This window comes from Nipponia nippon, unplaced genomic scaffold (assembly GCF_047370975.1).
Source record: "Nipponia nippon isolate SJK-2023a ecotype South Korea unplaced genomic scaffold, ASM4737097v1 scaffold_4, whole genome shotgun sequence".
In the NCBI taxonomy this organism is placed as follows: domain Eukaryota; kingdom Metazoa; phylum Chordata; class Aves; order Pelecaniformes; family Threskiornithidae; genus Nipponia; species Nipponia nippon.
The window spans coordinates 52,048,354-52,072,419 of NW_028262358.1; the positions used below are offsets into that span (position 1 = coordinate 52,048,354).

Below are 24,066 nucleotides of genomic sequence, written 5' to 3' on the forward strand. Positions count from 1 at the left end.
CTCTCCCACCTACATCAGGGAACACAATTTTCACATGACCATATTTTTGCAGTGATAAAAAAGATAAAAAGCATTCACTAAGGAATTACGCACTGGGAATAGCTTTGGGAAGCCATAATACAAAATACTTATGGCCAAAACAGCTATTTCTTACTGTAGAAGACCTGTAAGACTTTGTGGGGCACCCCCAAAAACATCCAGTTATATCAGGCTCCAATGATACTTCATGCTGTCTATGGATAGACACTTGCTACTCCAACACATTTTGCTTAGAAGAGCTGCTTCCATCACAAAGAAAAGCATAAGTGAAGGTAACATTTTAAAGATAGAAAAAAGTGAAAAATGGTCTGAAAAGTGATTTGCACAGTTTAGGCAACCAGGCAAAAAAATTAAAGACCTCCTCTCAATACACTCCAGGAACCAAACCAGCTTAGAAGGCCATTCTGGCCCAGGGACAGAAACAGGACCCGTTCTTCACCTGGTCTCGCTGCCCATCAGCCATCAGAGCAAGAGCGGCCTAATCAGGCATGAAAGCTGCTTTGTGGACCTGCACTCTCAGATCATTCCCTGCATCGCACAGATGTGCTGCCTCCTCTCCCTCCTCCTCTTCTCAGGCAGGAGTGGCTGAAGCAAGGTAACAAGAGCTCCCCTCCTGCAGCCATTTACAGCTGCGTTACCCCAAGCCCAGCACAACACCACCCCACACCAGACTTTCACCTCCGTGGCTGCAGGGGCTCCATGTGGCGCTGGGGAGGGGGACGGGGACACACAAGTGCACAGCGGCCGCCACGCTCGCAGCCTGCCCCCGCAGCCTCCCTCAGCAGGAAGGTGCCTGCACTCAGCTGAGGCCAAGGAAACCGAAACCAAAGCCTGCCCGGGAAGTGGGTAAAGTTTAAAGCCATTAGGCTGCGTCTTAACAACACACCCAAAAAAACCTCACATTGCTTCTTTCTTAGCGGTTTTGTTTAACCGGTTGGTAATGGTGTGTATAACTTCCGCGTGAATTTAAAAAGTTAGCTCCAGACTGGGCCTTTTTTTCTGATTTCCCATCACCCTCTCTGCAGTCCAGACAGGTGCTGGGTGGCACTGTGCAATGCAGGTAGGTGTCTGTCCTGGTTTTGCCTGGGATAGAGTTAATTTTCTTCCTGGTAGCTGGTATAGCGCTGTGTTTTGGATTTAGTCTGAGAATAGTGTTGATAACACACTGATGTTTTAGTTGTTGCTAAGTAGGGCTTACACTACGTCAAGGACTTTTCAGCTTCCCATGCTCTGCCCGGCGCACAAGAAGCTGGGAGGGGGCAGAGCCAGGACAGTTGGCCCAGACTGGCCAAAGGGCTATCCCACACCGTATGGCGTCATGCTCAGTATATAAACTGGGGGGAAAGCTGGCCAGGGAGGCTGCTGCTCGGGGACTGGCTGGGCATCGGTCAGTGGGTGGTGAGAAATTGCATCATGCATTACTTGCTTTGTATATTCTTTTATCATTATTATTATTACTATTTTATTTTATTTCAATTATTAAACTGTTCTTTCCTCAACCCACAAGGTTTGGTTGTTGGTTTTTTTTCACTTCTAGTCTTCCGATTCTCTCCCCCATGCCACCGGGGTGGGGAGTGAGCGAGCAGCTGTGTGGTGCTAGTTGCTGGCTGGGATTAAACCATGACAGTCCTTTTTGGTACCCAACATGGGGCTTGAAGGGTTTGAGATAACGGATTAACCAGAGCATATTAAGGAATTTATATCTGTTAACAGTTGCGGGTCATGATACTGATTCATCTGTTCTCTATTTATCTGATCTGCACCATGCTCTTTTTTTTGCTGTACATGTTAAAGATTGGTGGTGTTTTTTGCAGGTTGCTGTGCTCTGCAGTGATTAGTGATGTTTTGTCTGGGAGATTTGTTATTAAAACACTGGCCTTGAGCTTAATCTGGTATTTGAGCTTTGTACTGAAGCCATTACTGTACTTTAGGTACCACCTCGTGGAGACAGTTAGCAATTATACTTCTTCCTCTGAGAGGTTTTTTATGGAGGAAATAAAGAATGGCACCTTTGCTACCTTCTTCTATGATATTTCCTCCTTCATTACAGCAACTTTTCAGTATCTATCTTGAACATCCTTGGGTAGTTAAGATACTTCTATTGGTATTTCTTGGGAATATTGTTTTGGTTTTGTCTAAGGTTAATAAGCAATTTAAGAATATCATCCAGAGATCTGCCACAAGGCTAAATAGTTATGAGTGGCGGGGTGTGTGGGATAGCATAGGCAAATGCCTAGGACAGTGGGCACTCCCAGTGTTTTAGAACTTCACCCCTAAACGAGTGCAGAGTCCTGAAAAATGAGTAGAATATTTGGAAAAAGTATGCTGTCACCCTGGCAATTCTAGGGAGACACAAATCACTGCCATGTGCTGGGGCCTGGTCCATGCCTACCGAGCCCTGTTCAACTCTATTCAGAACCCTCAAGGGGAAGAGAAGGTCTCTGGATCTGACGACAAAACGACAGGCACTGCAGTTACTCCATCCCCCACGACAGGCACTGCAACTGAACCAGGGAACCAACCCATGCCAGTATCTGTCGCCCTTACACACAAGAAGAAATCTTGGAAGTGAAAGTCAGCTCTTTTAGTAAGGGATGATGAAAAAGCAGGGCCATCACGAGAAGAGGAGAAAGAGGAAGAACTCATAAACGAGGCAGTAACCACCCAATCCCTATCCCTGAGTGAGTTGTGAGACTTGCAAAGATTTCAGCCATTGTCCAGGCAAGTACATCGACACCTGGCTGCTCCGATGCTGGGATAATGAGGCTGGTAGTCTGGAATTAGAGGGTAGGGAAGCCAAGCAGCTGGGATCCCTTTCTAGGGAAGGGAGCATTGACAAAACAATTAGAAAAGGGGCACAAGCCCTCAGCCTCTAGAGGCAGCTCCTGTCAGGCTCCAAGGAAAGGTATCCCTTCAAGGAAGATATTATATATCACCCAGGCAAGTGGACCACCATGCAGAGAGGTATCCAGTACCTGAGGGAATTAGCCATGCTGGAGGTTATTTATGATGACCTGGACAACGAGCAGTTATCCAAAGATCCAGACAGTGGACTTGATCCAAAGTCAAGTGCACACACCCGATGTGGCGGAATTTTGTACAGAGCATACCATCATCATATGCCAACTTATTGGCAGTACTGACCTGGAAAGACAGAGAGGGATCAACGGTGGATGAATTGGCCAGCCAACTCCAACAATATTAAAAAAAAAAAAAAAATCTTTTCCTCCTTTGTCTCAGCTGTGGAGAAACTGTCCCAAAAGGTCCAGCAACTTGAAGAGGGTATGTCCTACTCCCCACCTGTACGGACCAGTATCTCAGCTATTAGGAGTAAGCATCCCTCTACTCAAGAGAGAGGATATAGAGGGTACACACCACAGGCCACCCTGTGGTTTTACCTGCATGACCAGGGAGAGGATATGAGGAAGTGAGATGGAAAATCTACCTCGACCCTAGAGGCACAGGCAAATGAGTTGCAAGGAAAAACAATCACAAAAGTGGGTTCTTCCAGGAAAATTGCTGCTCCAGTTTCCAGTGAGCAGCTCCCCAGACAGAGTAGAAGGGCTGATCTTAATGAAGAGACTTCCAATTCATATTTACGAGAAGTGAGTAACAAATACTACGACCAGGACTAGAGGGGCCTTGCCTCCAGCCAGGTGGAGGAAAGGGACAACCGGGTTTACTGGACTGTGTGGATTCAATGGCCTGGCACATCAGACCCACAGGAGTCTAAGGCTCTAGAGGACACCGGTGCACAGTGTACCCTAATGCTATCAAGCTATGAAGGGGGAGAACCCATCTGTATTTCTGGAGTGACAGGGGGATCCCAAGAGCTGACTTGGAGCTTGGAGGCCCAAGTGAGTCTAACTGGGAATGAGTGGCAGAAGCACCCCATTGTGACTGGCCCAGAGGCTCTGTGCATCCTTGGCATAGACTACCTCAGGAGAGGGTACTTCAAGGACCCAAAAGGGCACTGGTGGGCTTCTGGTATAGCTGCCTTGCAGATGAATACAATTAAACAGCTGTCCACATTGACTGGGCTCTCAGAGGACTCTTCTATGGTGGGGTTGCTGAGGGTCAAAGAACAACAGGTGCCGATCACCACCACAACGGTGCACTGGCAGCCATATCATACCAACCAAGACTCCTTGATTCCCATCCATAAGCTGATTCATTGACTGGAGAGCCAAGGAGGGATCAGCGAGACTCACTCACCCTTTAACAGTCCCATACGGCCAGTGCAAAAGTCTAATGGAGAGTAGAGACTAACACACTATTGCAGCCTGAATGAAGTCACACTGCTGCTGAGTGCTGCCGTGCAGGACATGCTAGAACTTCAATACGAACTGGAGTCAAAGGCAGCTAAGTGGTACGCCACAATTGATATCACTATCAACAGTGCTCAGTTGCCAGCTGGGATTAAACCACAACAGTGTCTTAGAGGTTCACTTCCCAGGGAGCCATGCTGTTGACTGGCAGGGTTTCTGCTCCTGGCCCAGCCATTTGTACGTACTTGTCTGGTCCCCACTGTTCTCCTAACACTTCCCTCCCTACGGTTAAGCAGGGTATTCTACTGGAAAATTAGTCTGGTGAAGCAAGTCACACATCCAGTTCTGAACAAGGTAAGATTCAGTCAGCCTGCCTATGAATGCCTAGATAAAAAGTGGGCAATAATTCCAAGACTAGGCACTGAAGTCCTTCACCACTGTCAACTGCGTATTAGAAATATGTCACTGATATTGCTCAGATAAGCACCCCAGGCAGAGTACCTCTGTTCTACCTAAGCCTCGTTATGCACCATCACAACAAAGAGACCATGCGGTGTTATGCCTTAATACATGGGAAGTCATTTCATGCAGCAGCTCATGGATCAAACTCCTCGAAGATGCCAGCCTTGAAGACTCAGGTAAGGGAAGCAACCATCTTCAACATCCATTGACAGAACTGTTGCAATGGTAACTGACAGTATTAAAAATACACTGTCAAGCCTCTCATTCCCCCAAATTAACCTAATGCTAAATATGAAAAATGCTGCTTTTGTTTTAAGTATGACAAGATACAGCTTTAGCTGAACTGATTTACAGCTTCACTGGTAACAATACAAGAGGAAGAAAACCCAAGTCTGATAAAAGAAAGCATACACCACTGAGGCTTACCTATATATTCCAATCTTTGTCATCAAACATCAGTTCTTGTTTTGAGTGACGCGATTAAGATATTAGCTATCACAGCAAAAAAGGGTATCACTAGGCTGATGAGCAGCATTACAGACTAGTCTAAGAAAGATTCCAGACTTGAGATGTGGGATTTGGAATACCCACTTCATATCTTTTATTGAAATTGCTGAATACTTTATATTACACTATTTTGATTCAAAATGGAGTTTTTATAAAAAGAAACCATTATTGAAACTGAGTAAGCCAGCCAAAAGGAACAACGAAAAGTTTCAAAAAATTCTGACCAATGCATGTACTTGTACAATGCTTTGAAAGTCCATAATTTAATTTAGGAAACACCTGGAGAAGAGCAAGACTGATAGAGGAAATTTGACTTGCATTCTTTGCCAGCAACATTTCAAATCAATGACCATGGCCAGGACCTTAGCATAAGAGCTAGAACTTGGGCTATCAGAAAACATTGGCCCAAATTTTTTTTTCTTGTAGTTAATACCAGAGAGAGGTATTGTGCCGACTAGAGGTCCTCTAGTTGTTAAGCTTCTCTTGGTGATGACAAACTGGGCAGTGCAGATTGTATTATAGGAATTCTGCCTCTGTGCCCTTGAAAACTCTGGTTCTCTGTGCAGTCAGCCTAGTCCAGCCATAATCTAGGAAAAAAAATCTTTGGGTGCTTGTCAGCTGCTTAGGCAAATACTGATGAAGTCAGTCATATGACCAGTACCAAAAAAATATCATGCAAAGAACAGCAATCATTTCAGGCTAAAGCTATACAGAGTTGTACCTTTCAGTCAATACCTTTGAACCAATGATCTGTTTAAATTAGAATGGATATTCAAATTTACAGGATAAATTAGACCAGTTCCAAAATTTACATCAAATCATCCCAACACACAAAAGTTATATTTTTTCCTTGTCTTACGATGGGTGAACCCATAGAATAATACCCTGCCGGCAGGAAGAACATGTTGCTATTAAGCAAACCTGAGTAGTGAGGATCAATAAATACAAGGAGTTAAAATGCTAGTAGTCAGATAACTTGAGTCTCAGGAGCCAGGGGCTTCATTGAGCCTTAATCCTTTCCTTTCAAAGGTTTCTCTTTCTTAAGCAAGCATTTAACATATATGCTGAGGCTTAAAAAAAAAAAAAAAAAAAAAGTGTCCTGGCTAGAGAGAATCAACATAACTCAGCCAACTGGATGTTAGAAATCCAGTCATTACTGAACAGATCATTGTAAACAACCAAGAAATCTTTCTCTTCTTCCCTTTTCAATGGTTTCTTGTTAAAGGCAAAATTCAGAAAAATCTTTCAGGCTGAAGTCCTCATATTTGGTTGGAAATGTTGTCCCGTTATATATAATCTCTCTCTATATATTTGATTAGGCACAAGAGGGTTTATTAAACATTCAACAAGTCCTCATCACTATCATCATGAAACGATACTGTATTTGTAGAGTTCTGTGCCGCCTGCTGGCCTGGCTTTGCTTTTGCTTTCCTTTCCTTTCCCCCATTCAGCAAATAAGCTTTGTCGTCACTTCCAAGACTGGGTGGCTTCTTTTGTGGGTGCTTGCTCTTGTCTAGTCCTCTTCCTGTCTGAATCTTTACATCTGGAATGGTTAACACTTCATCCTCACTGTCCAGGTCATCCACATGGAGAGAGGTAAAGGCTTCAGATGTAACAGACTTGGTAGTAATGTGACCATTCTCCTGCCCTCCTTTTGCTGTTCTTTGATTTGGTGCTGCAATTTCCTCCATAAGCCACTCTGTTTCATTCTCGTTAGCTTCTTCTTCACTGTTTATCTGCAAGAAAAAGAAAAAATGCCAGAGGAGACTGCATATACCACTCCAGACTCTGCCACACGCTCATCTCCCCAGTTGTCAGACCCCACACCACACATGACCTTTGGTTTAACTTAGTCATAAGATAGTAATACCGCAATAGCATGCTGTTACTATCGCTTTTCACTGTCTGAAACAGACTTCTTTCTCTTCCTGTACATTTATGTGTTATTTGGCTATTTATGGACCGCTCTTCATTTTCTCAAATTTATCTTCTTCTCCCATTTCACAATATAAATGTAGATATCTCAGCTATGTGACTTTCCTGAAGCCACACAGTATGGTTTCCATGCAGTGAAGGAATTAGGAATTAAGGGAGTTTGTGTTTATTAATAAAAGCTTCATATTAAGAAAACTTGACAAGAAACAAAACCTCTGATTTTGCCACTGTGTTACCTTTGTGTATTTGTAGGAAACACCAGATGTTCTTCTGCAGCAGTTCGTTATCTTGTTTATTACTATTTCCCTAAAGAAAGGGAAGAATACTGCATTAGGGAGACTGTAACCCCCCTTATTAGCCCTCACTTTTCTTCACTGGATTCTTACCATCGACATAAAGCACTTCACCAAGCAAGCTGCAAGCTATCCCATAGTGACACTTGACCCTGAACCACTATAACAAAATTCAGTCCATGATGATGTACATCTTCCCCCTTACCACAGCTTCAGGGTGACTGTTCTGAAGCACCTCTGGCCTTTATGTCTAAGGGAAAAAAACCCAAACTTGTCTGGAAAGCAGAGACTCAGCAGGACTTGCACTTGTTCCTTGCTGCTGTTGCATGGTTCCAGCTTGACACCATAAAAGGAGAGAGATATCAAATACTAACAACCTTATCACATTGTTTTATCCTCCGTAATTAGCAGTTGTCCACAATAGAGACTAGCCCAATTCAATTGTGTACCCTCTGTACATGGACCTTCAGACAGTAATAGGGAATTTGGGGAAAAAAAAACCAAACAAACAACAAACCCAGTGGTTTGACAGTTGATGCTGCCAAGTGAAAACCAGAACTTAAATCTGTGAAGTTCCCTATTTCCCTTTCACTGAGGAAACCAAGTCCTACCAAAGAAACTTCTAAAGACTCCCAATCATTTCTTACCTCCTCTCTTTTTTGTAGAACAGTAAGATTATTAGGCATGCAGTGAGAACAACCAGGAGGACACTCAGCACAGCACCAACAGCCTGACTTCTCCTTGAAAGGCCTTTATGTACTTGCGCCTCCTGATCAGTCTGGTGCTCATTGTTTCCTGGGTCACTGGTTGATCTAATAACGTAAATTAGGAAGAAAAGGGCGAGTTAAGATCTATTGACCGGTTGCATCAAACTGGATTAGAAACAGTAGATTCAAAGAAATTAAACACGTCACACCATCCTCTCAGTCCTACCTAACAGCTATAAAGAATTGAATTCAGGGGATTTTGTTCTAAGTAAAAATCACTGAAAAAAATAAAAACTTATGTACTGTGCCTAAAGCCTGGTATGCTTTCCAACAGTGCATAAAATTGAGGGCAGTCAAGACTGAAGTGCATGATTAGGCACTCTAGAGCTTACACAGCAGCAGCTATCTACACAGAGCTGCTATTTTAGAACCAAACCTGCACCTGAGCAAGCTGCAAAAGTTACAGCAATTATTTACCTTCCAGCTGACTATGGCACTACACAGACCTCAGTAGCTAATTGCCTGTTTAAACCAGAATAAATGGTTTCCCTGTGTTTTCAAGCTAGCAGCCAGAAAGTGAACAGTCCTAGAAGTAGTCACTCCATTCTTTGCAGTGAGGCTGCCTACATGTCAAGAATGCTAGTAAGCACCTAGATACAGTCACTCTGCTTTTAACACTGTCACCTCATTACTCCTTTTTGGATCTGTGGATAAGCTGATCATAATTAATTTCAGAAATACCTCATTATTCCTCTAAGATCTGTAATGATTTTCACCCCATCCTAAAGCAGGCAAATAGGGAAGGCCAGTCTTTGCCATGGCTTTAGAGTTTTCCAGACCGTAAGGCAAGGAGGATAAAAAAAAAAAAAACTTTACCCGAATACTGGTTACTCCTCTCAGTAACATGAAACAGCATGTTCTGTTAGCTACAGTAGGTTTTACTTAGTGAGAATAGCAATATTAATTCCACCATGCCTCTCCATTTCCCGTGCAAACAAGCAGCTTTAGGTCCAAGACCAATTTGGCAAGCTTTTATTTAGTGGTCATGTGCCAAACATTACATACATGAACACCAATTCCATCTGCCCATGAGGCTACTGCTTTTTTAGCTTTTCATCTTTTCACAATCACTGTGATGAACAAACACAAAAAAACCCTTTAGCTGAGAAGTGCTGACAAGTGCTGCTTTCAGAAAATGGTTAACTACTCACATTAATGGACACACAGCAGATGTGTACCAGGTAAATAAATACTGACAATCTGCTGTCTCATGAAGGAATTCAGGGATGCCTTCTACTTGTGGATTGCAGTGGAAGAAAATGGTTGAAGACACAAACTTTGATTTATCTTTACCACATCTGGAGTCTGATGAAAATATGATATCCAAGTCATCATCTACAACGAGAAGAAAACCTTATAGTTTACTACTTCCTTGAGAACACACTATTAACACTAGACACTGGAAAGTTAAGTAGTTGTTCTGCAGTAACAGCTTACACTTTGCAGTTCCTGCAGGTGAGCTTACACTTTTGTGTAGCCGATTCCATCGGTTGCTATGGAACAGTGGGCTAAGCTCTTCACAAGAAAAAGTAGCTAGATAAAGGAGATCATTATTTATGCAGCACAAGCACAAAGGAAAACAGGAGACCAAGTCCTCTATCTTGCATTGTTTCTACCAAAGTCTTTCAACAAGTGTCAAGCCCAAACCCTATTAAGGCCACATTCGCCATTGAGCTTACACAATTAGAAAAAAAACAACCTAAATTCTGCTAGACAGACTCTGGATACCACTACAGAAATGGATCAGCACAGACGTTGTGAAACAAGAACCATTGTTGGATGAAGCAATTCACACTGAGTATCAAGCAATTCTTGAGCAATTCAAGCAAGAACTTACCCTTAACATAATATTTAGCTTTTCTGGCAGAACCAATTCTCCGAAAGCGACGTTCATTAGTTTTAACCTGGCAGATGTTTGCTTCAGAGCATTCTGGGAAACTTGAGTTTCTTATACCAGAAAGTTGAATTTCATACACATATTTATCACCATTTGTCCGTATGTCACCAGAAGCCGTGTACAACCTGAGGAAACAGAGGACAGGTCTATCCTTAAGTCTAAACTCACAGATGCAGCTTATTCCCAAGACATAAGACTGGCAACAGCGGTAGCTGCTACCACTGGTTGATTCCAGAGTAAGTTGGAATGACTGATTCAGCAACCAGAAAAGAAAGATGCAGGACTGAGGCTTCCTCCCTAAACATGATAAATGAGGATTATATTTAGCATAAATATAATCTAAGAAAGGACAAAAAAGCAAACTTTTCTAGTTATATTGCCCTCAATGGGTGTATGAACATGTAAATATCTCCAAAGGATTAAAACAAACTGGAGACAAAAGCATGATTCTGCTGCTTATACACAAGTTACCCTACTGACCATAAGAACCATATTGTGTGCTCTGTAGCTATGATAAATAGTGTAGCTTAGCTGTCTTCTCCAGAAGGGTAACTAGTTCTACCATAAGTATTACCTAAGTACTATTTACAATTGTATCCTTTCACACTGCTGGTCAGAGTGAGAATGCTCTGAGATTCATAGCTATTTGTTCTAGCCACCTGTTTGAAGGCTGACCTTGCTCAAATATGACTTGCCTTTAATCTCACGTTACACCAAGTTTTATTTTTGTCCCAACTTCCTCTCCTCCTTCATCCAGGCCTGTTTGATGATTTTGTTGTTTTTTTTTCTCTATGCTTGTAATGGTATCACCACATTGGCACAGTAGGTTTATTCACTACACTTCTACTCAGTTACTCCAATCCTGCACACTAATTGTTTGTGCCCTGCAAACGAAGTTTGTTCTTCCCATAACACTAGTATGGACAGATTGCCTTCCACAACACTAGCACTAACGTTAAGTATAGTAGTTAAGAGATTGTGGATCAGAGTTATGTGCAATGTGTAGTACAGTCAGTGTAACTGCTGGTCTTCCCCTCCCTCTCCTGAGTTCTGTCACGCTTGACCATTCCTCCAGAGCTGTCTGTCCTCACTTCTAAGGCTTCCTACTTCCATATGGATCGTCTGAGCAGGAAAGAAGGCGCTATGTAAAAAGCAAAGGAGTACTCTAAGTGAAAAAAATCAAGTTCTCTGGCACCGAACTAAAGTCTACACACTATGGAAGAGAGCAATAACCCACAATAAAGAGATCTAACATCAAGGTGGGTATGTGCATGCTTTAGACAAGTCTTGAGTATACCTGGACACGCTCGAAGCTATAAGCCCAGCTGTAAGCTGCACTATTAACCAGGCCTTTAAGTCAGTCATTGGTACAAGGTGAATTCAGTGCTATTTCTACGTGACAGCTAAGAACTGTTAAGGCAACATAGAATATTCACACCAAGCTCTCTTTTCTTGCAGTACAGTTCTACAGGACTAAAGTGTTGTGGGTTTAGGTTGTTGTTGGGGTTTTGTTGTTTTGGGTTTTGTTTGCTTTTTTTTTTTTTTTACTTACTTGTAATAAAGATCCCCTAAAGAGAAGTTTTTCCCAGTTGCAGGATTAATAACCGTTCCGTTCACCACCTCCACCTCCTGCTGCTTCACAGCACAAGCTGCACGTGTGTCCCAAGTGATGTAGTAAGCACAGTTTTCTTCATCAATCCTACCAAATGACAGACACAACTCGTGATTCCAGGAAACAGTAACAAGTGCTTAGTATCCTGAGAAAGGGAAGACACAGAGCTGCTAATTCATGTGTGGGAATGCGCTGCTTAAGCATCATGCCAAGAGTAAGCTAAAAGAGCCCAGTAGCACTCAAAAAGATTGACCTGGAGAGTTGCGCTGCACTTTTACATTGTTCCAAGACCTAAAAAGACTTGGCTGCACTTGAACTTTCTACTTCAAAAGTTTCAGAAGTCACACAGTGTACCAGAGGGTTTTATCAAAATATTTTAGCTAACAAACATGTTGGACTGCTCATGGCAGGTTTAACGTGCTGCACGTTACTTAAGTAGGACAAGGAGTATAAACTAGTCAGATTTTGCTGCCTAGCTCTTTGACTCATACAGAGAATCTTCCTCAGTTTCCCAATTCTACAAACAACATACAGTTAACCAAAACAAGACTGAGCAAACAGCCATCAAGCTTTCTTAGTATTTGTGATCATGCATATATACCTCACTTTGGACAGCTTCTAGTTAAATAATCTGTACTGAGGCAATAATAAACTATGTTTTATTAGCTTAATCACTTACCTACAGTAAGTGTTCTCTACTAAACAGATTTTGAGCAAAGTTAGGAGTGGTTTTACTACAACTGACACTGAAAACAACAGCATCCCAGACATTGTCAGATCTAATTTGGAAGCTGAATGCTTAAATTTTTGCCCAGAAATTTTAAGCAATTGTATTCTGTATTTATCTTATGTAAGTGAACAGGTGCAGAAAATCCAGCAGATCCATGTCTTACAAGTACAGACCAAGGATTATTTTAGGGACTGTCCTACAGAACGGACAGTCTCTGTCCTGAGACTCACAGTTTACTAGAGAGGTACAAAGGAATAAACCATGAAGATCAGTGGTATGTTAATTTGTTACTCACCTCTGCAGCATGGGCATGCCAACTGTTTTTGCACACTTCAGTTCTATAATTGTCGTTACTTTCTTGTTTTTCCTACATTCCTGCCCACTGGAATAACTAATATAGACTGTATCACCTAGAAGAGAAAAATGGTGACACTCAAGGTTTTTGTAAGCAGCTGGCAGAAATTCCCTTTGCTCATTCACCAGACTTCATTAGTTTAGATTAACTTCTAGGATTTTTTTTCCCTGCATAGACCATATATCAACTACAGCACTTCAGTAATTTGAGGCCTTTGCACTGATGATCATTTAAAAATCACTCCTGAAACACCTTAGTATTTACATGGTACCGTATGTTCAGGTTACCAGTATGGTCATAACAAATGTTTATATTTAAGACATCATTTTTTAAACATAAGAGTAAATGAAGAAATCCATTCATAAATGAACTCGGGCAACAAACACATGCAATTCATCCCATTGTTTTTGTAGCTGGATGGAAAATTTCCCTCAATTTCACAAACTCACTAGCAATTTAAAAAATATTCTTTAAATGGAAAACTTGAGTAAGGGTGAGATTTTTTTTTAATTCCTTTTCTTAAGAGTGAAGCCAATTAGTCATCTTTCACATGCTGCTTTAATTGAAGAAGTTAGTGGACATAGAACAAGTCTTTCAAAACGGGATGAACAAAAATAATTCCCCCTCCTACAATTACAGAATCACAGACTGGTTGAGGTTGGAAGGGACCTCTGGAAGTCATCTGGGCCAAACCCCTTGCTCAAGCAGGGCCACCTGGAGCCAGCTGCCCAGGACCACATCCAGATGACTTTTGAATATCTCCAAGGTAGGAGACACCACAACCTCTTTGGGCAACCTGTGCCAGTGCTTGGTTACCCTCACTGTAAAAAAGTATTTCTTGATGTTCAGACAGACTTCGCTTCTTACAGCTTTAATGACAACACTGTTTATTTGCTTCAATGTTTTCTCATGGCTTAAACACCACGCTTAAGTTTGAGTAGTAGCATTTACTGTTTTTGTTTTTAAACAGAAGATTCACTGGTAACGATATTTCAAAATAAAGGCTTCACCATAATTTAAGAACCACTATAGCTAGGTTGTAAGATTTAGCCATCTCTAGCTCTCTACAGGAACAAAAGTAACTCTACCTGTCACATTCAGCTTCTGTGTATGAACAAGTCCAAGAACCTGAACATCTCCATTGTTGCTTTTCCTGCAAATACTGGCTCTTTCAGGGCAGCCTGTGGGTCCCTCATGTACCCTCTGACAGAGATTCACATAGTACCTATAGAGAACATGGTAGACAGATCTTCTTTAAAATTAATTTACGCTAAATTGAAAAAGTGAGATATAAAATTAAGAATCCTCATGGGAAGCTAGTCAGGTTGAAAGAAATTAAATACTCTAATTAGCTGACAGAATAAAGCATATACTAAGGTTTAGCAGATTACTTCTAACTATCATTTTCAAGTAAATGAGTGTGCAAAAAAATTGATCATTTACCAGATTAGTTCACTAGTTAATTTTGACCTAGGTCAAAACTAGAAATTGGAGCTGAGTCAAGAAATGCCCAAGAGTTTTTTCAGCTATAAAGGTTATAGTACGGTCCTAAATTCAGCGTCTCTTCGGAGCTATACCAGTTAACTTTTATTAGAATAGAGGAACTAGTAGCAGGGCGGTGAATGAAACAGTTTCGTTATTCCACTGTTTATCATAAGTTTAGAATTAGATGCTCTCATCCTTGCCAATTCATTTCTCTTTGCTAACTGGAGAGGGGAGGCTGGAGAGGCTGATGACTTCCTGCCATTCCTATCTTCCTCTAAGCTGATTCTTAAAGGAATAGGGGGGAAAAAAGCCCTACTTAAACTTTAGATAAAAAGTTACACACTTGAGTTGAAAGACAGCAATTAAGTCATTAAGATTTTTGTTCAACATGATTAAGAATCAAAAAAATTGCATTTAAACTAGAAAATGACCTTGTTAAGATAGCAGTTTAAATAGAAGGCCTTTAAAAAGCTTTTAGTTTAGACTTACTCATCCTTTAAAAGGGGTTATCAATAGAGGGAAGAGGTGAGGATGAAGACAGTAATTATTCATCCTCTTCAGATAAAATGGGTTCCTTGCTGTTTTTTTGTCTATATGCAGTGTTAAGCATCGACAGTTTTAAGACACTGTCAGCAATTTAAACAGACTCTGAACAGCAACCAAACAGAAGTACCATGCCACATTACAACTTCAACTGTATTGATTAGCAAGCTGCTCCCTGGGAGTTGCTCATTACTCACGAGTTCCCATTGTGGAAAAAGATCCATGATCCCGTCAGGGAAGAGAGCATTCTCAAGTCATAAGTTCTGTGTTTTTGGACAAACTTGCACTCCATCTTCTTGGGAGGACAAACAGCCTGAGTCCTCCACTCAAATGTCACAGCACAGCCAAGTGTCTCACTCAGAAGGTGTGGTCTCCCAACACCAGCATTTTCATCACATGTGAAGATAATGGTAGATTCCTTTCTTGCAGTTGCTGTAAGGGGGAAGGTTGGAGGAAAAAAAAAAAAAGAAAGGAAAAATACTTTGCAAGAGACTTTGAGGCACATATGGATTTTAGTGTAGCAATTTTGCAGCATCAACAAAAATTTTAATCAGGTGTTGTTTCAGATAGCAGAGAGGCACAAATGCTTTACCTAGCAATTTTAATCCCTAGGTTAGCTTTCACACTTCTTAGAAAGTAGCGTTCCTTCCAAAACGACTGATCTCCATCAAAGCAGTCATCACTTATGACTTGAACACTCATGAACTGAAGGCACGAACTTTTTATTTCAAAACTATTTTGCTCACCCGAGCAAAGTGTTTGTCCCATATATTCTTGTCTTGCCCACTCCTATCCCTTTATTTCCACTGTATTGCACCAGAGGTCTTTTGCCCAGCCTGATAATGGCTAACTCCCTGTGTTAGCTCAGATCCTTGCACATGAAGTACAGGAAGCTCTTACCATTACCACAAAATCCCCACTTTCCATCTCCTTGGTAGTTTTCAGTTGTAGCACACCACGGCCTATTCTTTTCTTCTGTAATACATTCCTCATAGGTCTTCCCTTTGTACTTGAAGGGGAACACACAAAGCTCTCCCTTTTCAGTCACTGAGAAGGAAAGGTATACCCTCTTAATAACATGCAGTAGAATAACAGCCATATCCATATTCAGAGGCATATCCAAAGCCTGTACTTCAATACTAAAGAAAAGTCATAAGCAGAGGCAGACAACAGAAATACTGAAACATTGAGTCTAAATCCAATTAGAAAACTAGGATGTAGCGTACAATTAGCTACAATCACCCCTACAGAAAAGTTGCACACTCTTCTAGGAGATACATTAGCGGATAAGTATGGTGCGTGTGATTTAACAAAACTACATGTTTCTATTAACGTATGCAAAATGCACATTGCTTCCCTCCTATCACAACAAAATCTCATATTTTAAGGGTAAAAAAAGCTGACAAGTTTTTACATAAAGAACAGGTCTGCTGCAATCTCACCTGGAGGGCACCGATCACCTCCTGTATACTGCAAGATGACAGTTTCATCTTGGTGGCTATAGTCCATTTTCATTTCCTTTATGTTTCCAAAAGATGACGCACCGCTTTCAGATGTCAAACACACTGCCCCATCTTTGCATTTTCCCTGGGGCAAGTCTGCTGCCTTACTGCATACACCAACATGGTAACTGTTAGATCCAGAAAATACCTGTGTGGACATCCAGAAGCATCATAAATGAGGCTGCCTCAGAGCCTACATTCAATACCTACAAAGAACCACTTGAGTGCTTTATAAATCAAGTCTCATGCACTACTTGCATAATGCAGGAGGAAAATAAGATAACTGATTTTGCAAGTCTGGCCTTCCTTAATATGGCAAAACTGCAGATAAAGTACACCCACAGGACCAAGGATATAGTCTGTTCAGCAGACTTGTTTTCATATTCAGGATTCTGCCACAGGTGAAGATTTCTCCTTCCTTTCCCCATCAATATATCCATGAATTTCCCTCTCAAAAACATTAAAAACCTAATGTTATTCCCTCTAATATTATTCCCTCTGTCAGAGGCCAAACAAATATCAACACTGACCACAGCTGCAGCACATGCTTCAGTCTCCTCTCATACCCCAGGATGCTTAAAAGAAACCCCTGTTTCAGTTTTAATGTTGACAGCAATGGGCAATTAAAAAAACAACAAGAAAACCCAAAACAAAACAAATCACACCACCAGCAGGCATTACCTCAAACGATCTTCCAGAAAGGCTCGTCAGGTTAAAAGTATAGTGTAGCTGTTCATCAGTCACAGAGCAGCCTAAAGTTTTCACTTTATCAGGACATACAACTGGAGTTTCCCACTCAAACACGAAACTGCAGTCAAGTTTCCTTATCATCTTTGGCTTGCCCTGTTACCAAATAACACAGCAAGATACATTAGGTTTAATTTTTTGAGAGTTTGTTGTTCTTTTTGCATTTTCCACCGCCCTCCAACAGTTAACTTTAGTTATTACCGAGGCTAGACTTTACTGACTGTAGGACAAACACCATGCCTTCATATTACAACCGGTACCAAAAGAGCTACAAAGTGAAGTACATTCTACCTAGCTAGGGGGGGGAATAAAAAAAAATCAAAGCAGTAATTGAAGTACATAAGCTTTCTTATTAATTAGGGTTGAGATTTTGATGTTCACCTTAGTTGCAAGCAGCAACAAAAGTGTGAGAGAGATGTTTCTCCATGGTAGGGGACATTAAGAAAGTTCACTGAGTTAAGGTTTAGAAAGAATGCTGGTTTCCTTTGTCATATTTTAAATAAAAATATGAGTATGGCCTGTGTAATATTCAGAGTTGCCTAGAGTTTCAGCTCATGCCCCATTTTGATGGAAAATGGTTCCAACTGAGCATCTTCAACAAGCTCTAGTTTGTCAAATGTCATACCAAAGTGCTTCTCTACAGTTTGTTCAAGAAGTGTTAGATTCAAACCACCATGCAACCTCAATTTAGTGTTCAGGTGTCAACACAAAATAAAAACAGAAGTATCTAAATACACATTTTTAAAGCTGTGCGTGATTATGAAAAGGGTTAAAACAGAGGGGAAACATTTCACAGTAATATCTTCATAGACAGTTACACTGGTTCTTGTGTTAGCTCGTACTTGTACAAGTACAAGCTTTTGGACCTAGACAAAGTGCAATACAACTTAAGTTTAACACCAGCAGTAAGTTATCGCTACATTAGTTCAGTGGAATCTGATCCTTGAAACCATCAGAACCTGCCACTCGCAAGCCTAAAGTTCATGCACTCTATGAAATTTTGCCTGGTTAAGAGTACAAATACTAAGTATTTAAGTGTTAAGTATTTAAGTAGTTAAGAATACAAATACTAAGTATATTCCTTGTTTCAACAAGTCCATCCCTACATGCTAGAAACAAATCCTTGATTTAGTTTTAAACAAAGCTAACACTGGTTACTACCCACTTCCCATTGCACCCCAATATCAACGTAAGTTTAACAGATGCCTTACCAGACTAGTTCCTTGGCTGCAGTGAAATACAATAAGAGAAGTATAGTTCAATTTGTTGTTTATCTGACAAGGAGTAGTGCTGTTGTAAGTGATGTAAACTTCATTTACTGCCTCATTTAACTTGGGAGGTTCAGTAACACGACCAATATCCTACACAAGCAAAAATACATGTTAAGAGACATATGGGACACACCTAGATTTCAGATCAGCCCAGAGATTCAGATCAATTCAGATTATTCTGTTTGGTTTACATGGGAGCACAACTATTGCACTTTTGAAAACTGCATTCTATACTCAAAGAACAGTTGTTGTATTTCAATCCTAACAAAACACAAGTTGAGCAGCTCAAAACACTCTTTGAGCTTGACAAAAGCCAGGGAGGTTCTGCATCTTAGAAGTAGATTCTCCTTTGAATCATTGTGCCAAAATACCAACACATCACTTAAAAATAGTGTAGTATTAACAATGGAGTAAGGTCTGTAGATCAATGTGGAAGTTCATGGAAAACAATCTCAACTTTTTATGTGCATCTTCTACAGCTCACAAACAAGACCTTAAAAGGTAAGAACCTCCGTCTCTCAAGGTAATAACACAGACAAGTTAACCAATAGTCTGACACAGGCTTGCTATTCATGCAGCTGTCAAGTTCTTACATGAAAGTACTAAATGCATTTTGGAGCATGCTAGGACATATCCTGCTTCATACTGCAAAAGGCTATCATGGGATCAAGCACACCATTTCTGTGTCACAGAATGGCAGACTACGAGGCATTCTGCTTCCCAGTCTCTGTATTTGGCACGCAGCACTACATGAAAAAATTCTCTGTAGTAATTTTTCATATTTGTCACAGTATGGAATCTTCTGATGCCCCCAAAAAATCACTGGGGTTCAGGACAGGAAAATACTTCTTCACAGGGAAAAGCGATGAAAGGGAATTTTGCAGGGTAGATTTTAGTTTTGTATTCCATTTCTTTGACCCATTGCCAAGCCTCTGGTTCAAAACATGTCTCTAGGCAGGAATATTGTTTTAAACTAGCAGGGAAACGCATGTCTCAGTGATTCCAGGCATAGTACTTACTATTGGCGATTCATTAACAGGAACCATGCAAACAGCCGCTCCAGGTGGGCAACTGACATCTTTGATAGGATTGAGAGGCTCACAAATGTTGATGTAGAAGTCTGGAGAAACATCTGTTATATCTTCATCCACAAATGCCTCATAATACCCAGTGCGATGGATCAGAGGAGATAGGTCAATAATGGAATTGCCATTCAATACTGAGCATTTCACCTACAAGAAAGTATGTTTTATTGCTCTTATTCTTTTATTACTTGCTTTGACTTATTGACAAACATCCTGCCCTTCATAGGGCCAGAAGTGTGGCTGCATTTCAAAGTTTCAAATTTGATTTAAGTAAAGCAGCATTTGTTACAATTTTTGTTTGTCTATAGATACTAAGAACCTACAAGCTGCATATGAAAAACCTCAATCTTTTAAACATTCTTATGGAATAGGGTCTGTATCAGAACAATATCAAGACTTAAAGCTCTGGCATGCATTCTCCAGCATACATAGTCACTATGTCTTCATAAGATCAGTAGATGCTGCAGTTCCTTCCTCTCCTCAGCTCCCACACATGTTTTAAATTCCTTGAGGGAAAGGTCTCTTCCTGTAGTACAGAACCAGATTCATACAGAAGTTCTCCAATACTTTTCTTACTGACTTTTTCAGCAAGGATGAACAATACTTGCACACTGCTATTATGCCTAACCCCCTCCAGAAATTTAGTCCCACAAGTGTTTTCCATAGAAGTAATTCTTACCTCTTCCTCACAAGCCAAGGAAGTATGCCAAGAGAAGTAACTAGTGCATGTCTGCTCATCAAAAGACAGAAAAACAGGCCAGCTGTCATCTCCAACATCAGACTTGCATACAAAGCTAAAATAGCTTTTATGCTTCAGTTCAGGGTCTGCAGGGCAAGGATCTCCATCTTCATAGACAAGCTTTAACACTTGATCTTCGTAAGTTAAAGTTTTATTCATTTTTCCAGCATTAATTGGTTTTGGACCACCAGTGATGCAGACAGCTAAAGTAAAAAAGAAAAATGAACAAAACAGATCAAGTCTGATGTAACCGCCCTTCAAAATTGCACCTTACAACATGAACAGCAGGAAAATTAAGATTTTAGTCTCACTCTAATTTGCCTACAAAAGACAGGCTTTTTCACACCATCTGGAGTTGCCATTAAAACCGAGCTGAACTGCACTGAAACAAAGACCAAATATTGTGTCTTTAATCCTTCATTAACCAGCAGAATGTACTGCATCTATACACGTTTAAGCAAGCACAGAGCACAGTGTTTAGCTACCACTTCTCTGAAAGCCAAGATATTAACACAAAATGTCAGCCAGACGACATATAATTTCATTAAGATGCCTCTTAAAAATCAAATCAATCCAGTATCATCTTCTAACTACACAAAATATTTTTTAATTCACAAGCAATAATCCTATTTTAGCATTTAAGATGCTTAAATATTATCTCATATTCAGTTTGACAGAAGAGCTAGCAATTCAACCTGCTAGTAAGCAGCTTAAAATGCAAGTTAACTTCTACCAATGTTTCAGAAGCATCCAAAACAGAACAGAAAGCTAGAAAGAGTTGGCAAGGGTTTGAAGTGTGGACACAAGGCTCAGTGGAGATGCATTACAGCAATACAACATCATACAACAATTTTTGTGCTCAGCTCACTCTAGTTGGAAGCTTGTAACTTCTTCCTTTTCACAACAGCCAAGAGGTGCAGAAGCATCTACACTCCTGCCCTCATGTCCAAAAGAATACCCACCCATTCAGACCTAAAGGGATTGGACTGGAAGTGAGCCCATGTAAGTTTAGGAATGAAGTTTGATAGGAATACATCGCTTCATTTCCTAAAACAGTTTTCTGTTCTCTTCACTCCTTCTGCATTTGCGGTAAAACCTGCCCCTCACATTTGTCGTGGTTTAACCCCAGCCAGCAACTATGAACCACACAGCCGCTCACTCACTCCCCCCCAATGGGGTGGGGGAGAGAATTGGAAGAGTGAAAGTCAGACAACTCCTGGGTTGAGATAAGAACAGTTTAATAATTGAAGTAAAATAAAATAGAATGATAGTAGTAGTGGTAGTAATAATAATAATAATAATAATAATAATATAATACAATAATAATGTACCAAGCAAGTGATATACGACACAATTGCTCACCACCCCCTGACTGATGCCCAGCCTGTTCCCGAGCAGCAATCCCTTCCCCCCCGGCCAACTCGCCCCAGTTATATACTGAGCATGACGTCATATGGTGTGGAATAGCCCTGTGGCCAATGTGGGTCAGGCCCCCTGGCTGTGCCCCCTCCCAGCTTCTTGTACGCCATGCAGAGCATGGGAAGCTGAAAAGTCCTTGACTGGTGTAACCACTACTTAGCAACAACTAAAACATCAGTGTGTTATCAACATTATTCTCATACTAAATCCAAAACACAGCACTATACCAGCTACTAAGAAGAAAATTAACTCTATCCCAGCTGAAACCAGGACAGTATCCACCCCTTATTCCATACCATATACGTCATGCCCAGGTCTTTCAAATACATTCCAATTAATCATTACCACTTTTCCAGTCTTTTGATATATTTTATATATATATATACACACACACACACATATAGATATAATTTCCCTAGTCTATAGGCTATCCCTCTAAAATGTTTGTTGAGTTCATTTAGTTCATGACTTTAGGCTCCATCTGTTATAACAGTCTTTCAGGGCAGGAGAGATGGTGTGTGGTGTTGGATTGTTGTATGCTGAAGTCAGTTCTGGTTCCATCACCACTGCACTTTGTTCAGTTTCCTCAAAGTTTTTCTTCATTAATTTGGGTGATTCTTACTGTATACCCTTGATATGGCACATAGTGATCATTGAATTGATGACATCTAGTATTATATAGCAACTAACATTATACAATTCAGTTCATTGGCTAGTTTCACCCAAAATCAAATCTCCTTGAGGTACACATCGGACTTCCCCATCCTCCCGCATCACCCACCAAGTGCATCCAGGGCCTTGAGCAAAAGCAATCCCACGAATGGGTTTACCTCTGCCTGAAGCAGGAGTAACCCAGACTGTCTTCCCCGTCATATTTTTTAGGTGCACTACAGGGACTTTATCCCCCTCTGCAGTACGTAGAAGTCTTGACTGGGCAGGGCCAGCTCGATTGGCAGATCCCCTAGTGTTGACTAACCAAGTGGCCTTTGCTAAATGTGTATCCCAGTGTTTGAATGTCCCACCACCCATTGCTTTTAGTGTAGTCTTTAACAGTCCATTGTATCGTTCGATTTTCCCGGAGGCTGGTGCATGATAGGGGATGTGATACACCCACTCAATGCCATGCTCTTTGGCCCAGGTGTCTATGAGGCTGTTTCGGAAATGAGTTCCGTTATCTGACTCAATTCTTTCTGGGGTGCCATGTCGCCACAGGACTTGCTTTTCAAGACCCAGGATAGTGTTGCGGGCGGTGGCATGGGTCACGGGATATGTTTCCAGCCATCCGGTGGTTGCTTCCACCATTGTAAGCACATGGCGCTTGCCTTGGCGGGTTTGTGGAAGTGTGATATAATCAATCTGCCAGGCCTCCCCGTATTTATATTTCAGCCATCGTCCTCCATACCAGAGAGGCTTGAAGCGCTTGGCTTGCTTGATTGCAGCACATGTTTCGCATTCATGGATAACCTGTGCAATAGTATCCATGGTCAGATCCACCCCTCGATCACGAGCCCATCTATATGTTGCATCTCTTCCTTGATGGCCTGAGGTGTCATGGGCCCACCGAGCTAGAAATAATTCACCCTTATGTTGCCAGTCCAGGTCCACTTGAGCCACTTCAATCTTAGCAGCCTGATCCACCTGCTGATTGTTTTGATGTTCTTCAGTGGCCCGACTCTTGGGTACGTGAGCATCTACATGACGTACTTTTACAACCAGGTTCTCTATCCGGGCAGCAATATCTTGCCACAATGTGGCAGCCCAGATGGGTTTGCCTCTGCGCTGCCAGTTGCTCTGCTTCCATTGCTGTAACCAGCCCCACAGGGCATTTGCCACCATCCATGAGTCGGTAAAGAGATAGAGCATTGGCCACTTTTCTCGTTCGGCCATATCTAAAGCCAGCTGGATGGCTTTCACCTCTGCAAACTGACTCGATTCACCTTCTCCTTCAGCAGTTTCTGCAACTTGTCGTACAGGACTCCATACAGCAGCTTTCCACCTCCGATGTTTCCCCACAAGGCGACAGGACCCATCAGTGAACAAGGCATATTGCTTCTCATTTTCTGATAGTTTATTATATGGTGGGGCCTCCTCAGCACGCGTCACCTCCTCCTCTGGTGATATTCCAAAATCTTTGCTTTCTGGCCAGTCCATGATCACTTCCAAGATTCCTGGGCGACTGGGGTTTCCTATTCGAGCCCGTTGTGTGATCAGTGCGACCCACTTACTCCATGTAGCATCAGTTGCATGATGTGTACAGGGGACCCTCCCTTTGAACATCCAGCCCAACACTGGCAGTCGGGGTGCCAAGAGGAGCTGTGCTTCAGTACCAACCACTTCCGAAGCGGCTCGAACCCCTTCATATGCTGCTAATATCTCTTTTTCAGTTGGAGTATAGCTAGCCTCAGATCCT

General features: G+C 41.5%; 1 protein-coding gene across 7 annotated transcripts in view; it reads right to left on the reverse strand.

Annotated features, from left to right (window-relative positions):
- Positions 1 to 5,333: 5,333 nt before the first annotated feature.
- The window catches only part of IGF2R (insulin like growth factor 2 receptor), a 70,957-nt gene continuing 52,224 nt past the window's right edge, over positions 5,334 to 24,066 (reverse strand). For 2 of the 7 annotated variants that reach the window (XM_087775066.1, XM_087775065.1), the window contains exons 34-48: positions 20,178 to 20,440; positions 19,433 to 19,645; positions 18,354 to 18,503; positions 17,077 to 17,238; positions 16,336 to 16,543; positions 15,794 to 15,940; positions 15,091 to 15,325; positions 13,954 to 14,090; positions 12,806 to 12,920; positions 11,721 to 11,867; positions 10,109 to 10,293; positions 9,423 to 9,606; positions 8,152 to 8,316; positions 7,448 to 7,517; positions 5,334 to 7,012 (exon numbers count right to left, since the gene is read on the reverse strand). In XM_087775066.1, the coding sequence (XP_087631192.1) occupies positions 6,611 to 7,012; positions 7,448 to 7,517; positions 8,152 to 8,316; positions 9,423 to 9,606; positions 10,109 to 10,293; positions 11,721 to 11,867; positions 12,806 to 12,920; positions 13,954 to 14,090; positions 15,091 to 15,325; positions 15,794 to 15,940; positions 16,336 to 16,543; positions 17,077 to 17,238; positions 18,354 to 18,503; positions 19,433 to 19,645; positions 20,178 to 20,440 (2,783 nt within the window). In that variant the 3' untranslated portion in view covers positions 5,334 to 6,610. Of the gene's footprint in view, positions 7,013 to 7,443; positions 7,518 to 7,709; positions 7,841 to 8,151; positions 8,317 to 9,422; positions 9,607 to 10,108; positions 10,294 to 11,720; positions 11,926 to 12,805; positions 12,921 to 13,953; positions 14,091 to 15,090; positions 15,326 to 15,793; positions 15,941 to 16,335; positions 16,544 to 17,076; positions 17,239 to 18,353; positions 18,504 to 19,432; positions 19,646 to 20,177; positions 20,441 to 24,066 lie in introns of those variants that run through there. The other 5 variants (XR_015708295.1, XR_015708297.1, XR_015708296.1 and 2 more) reach the window with 5 other exon arrangements.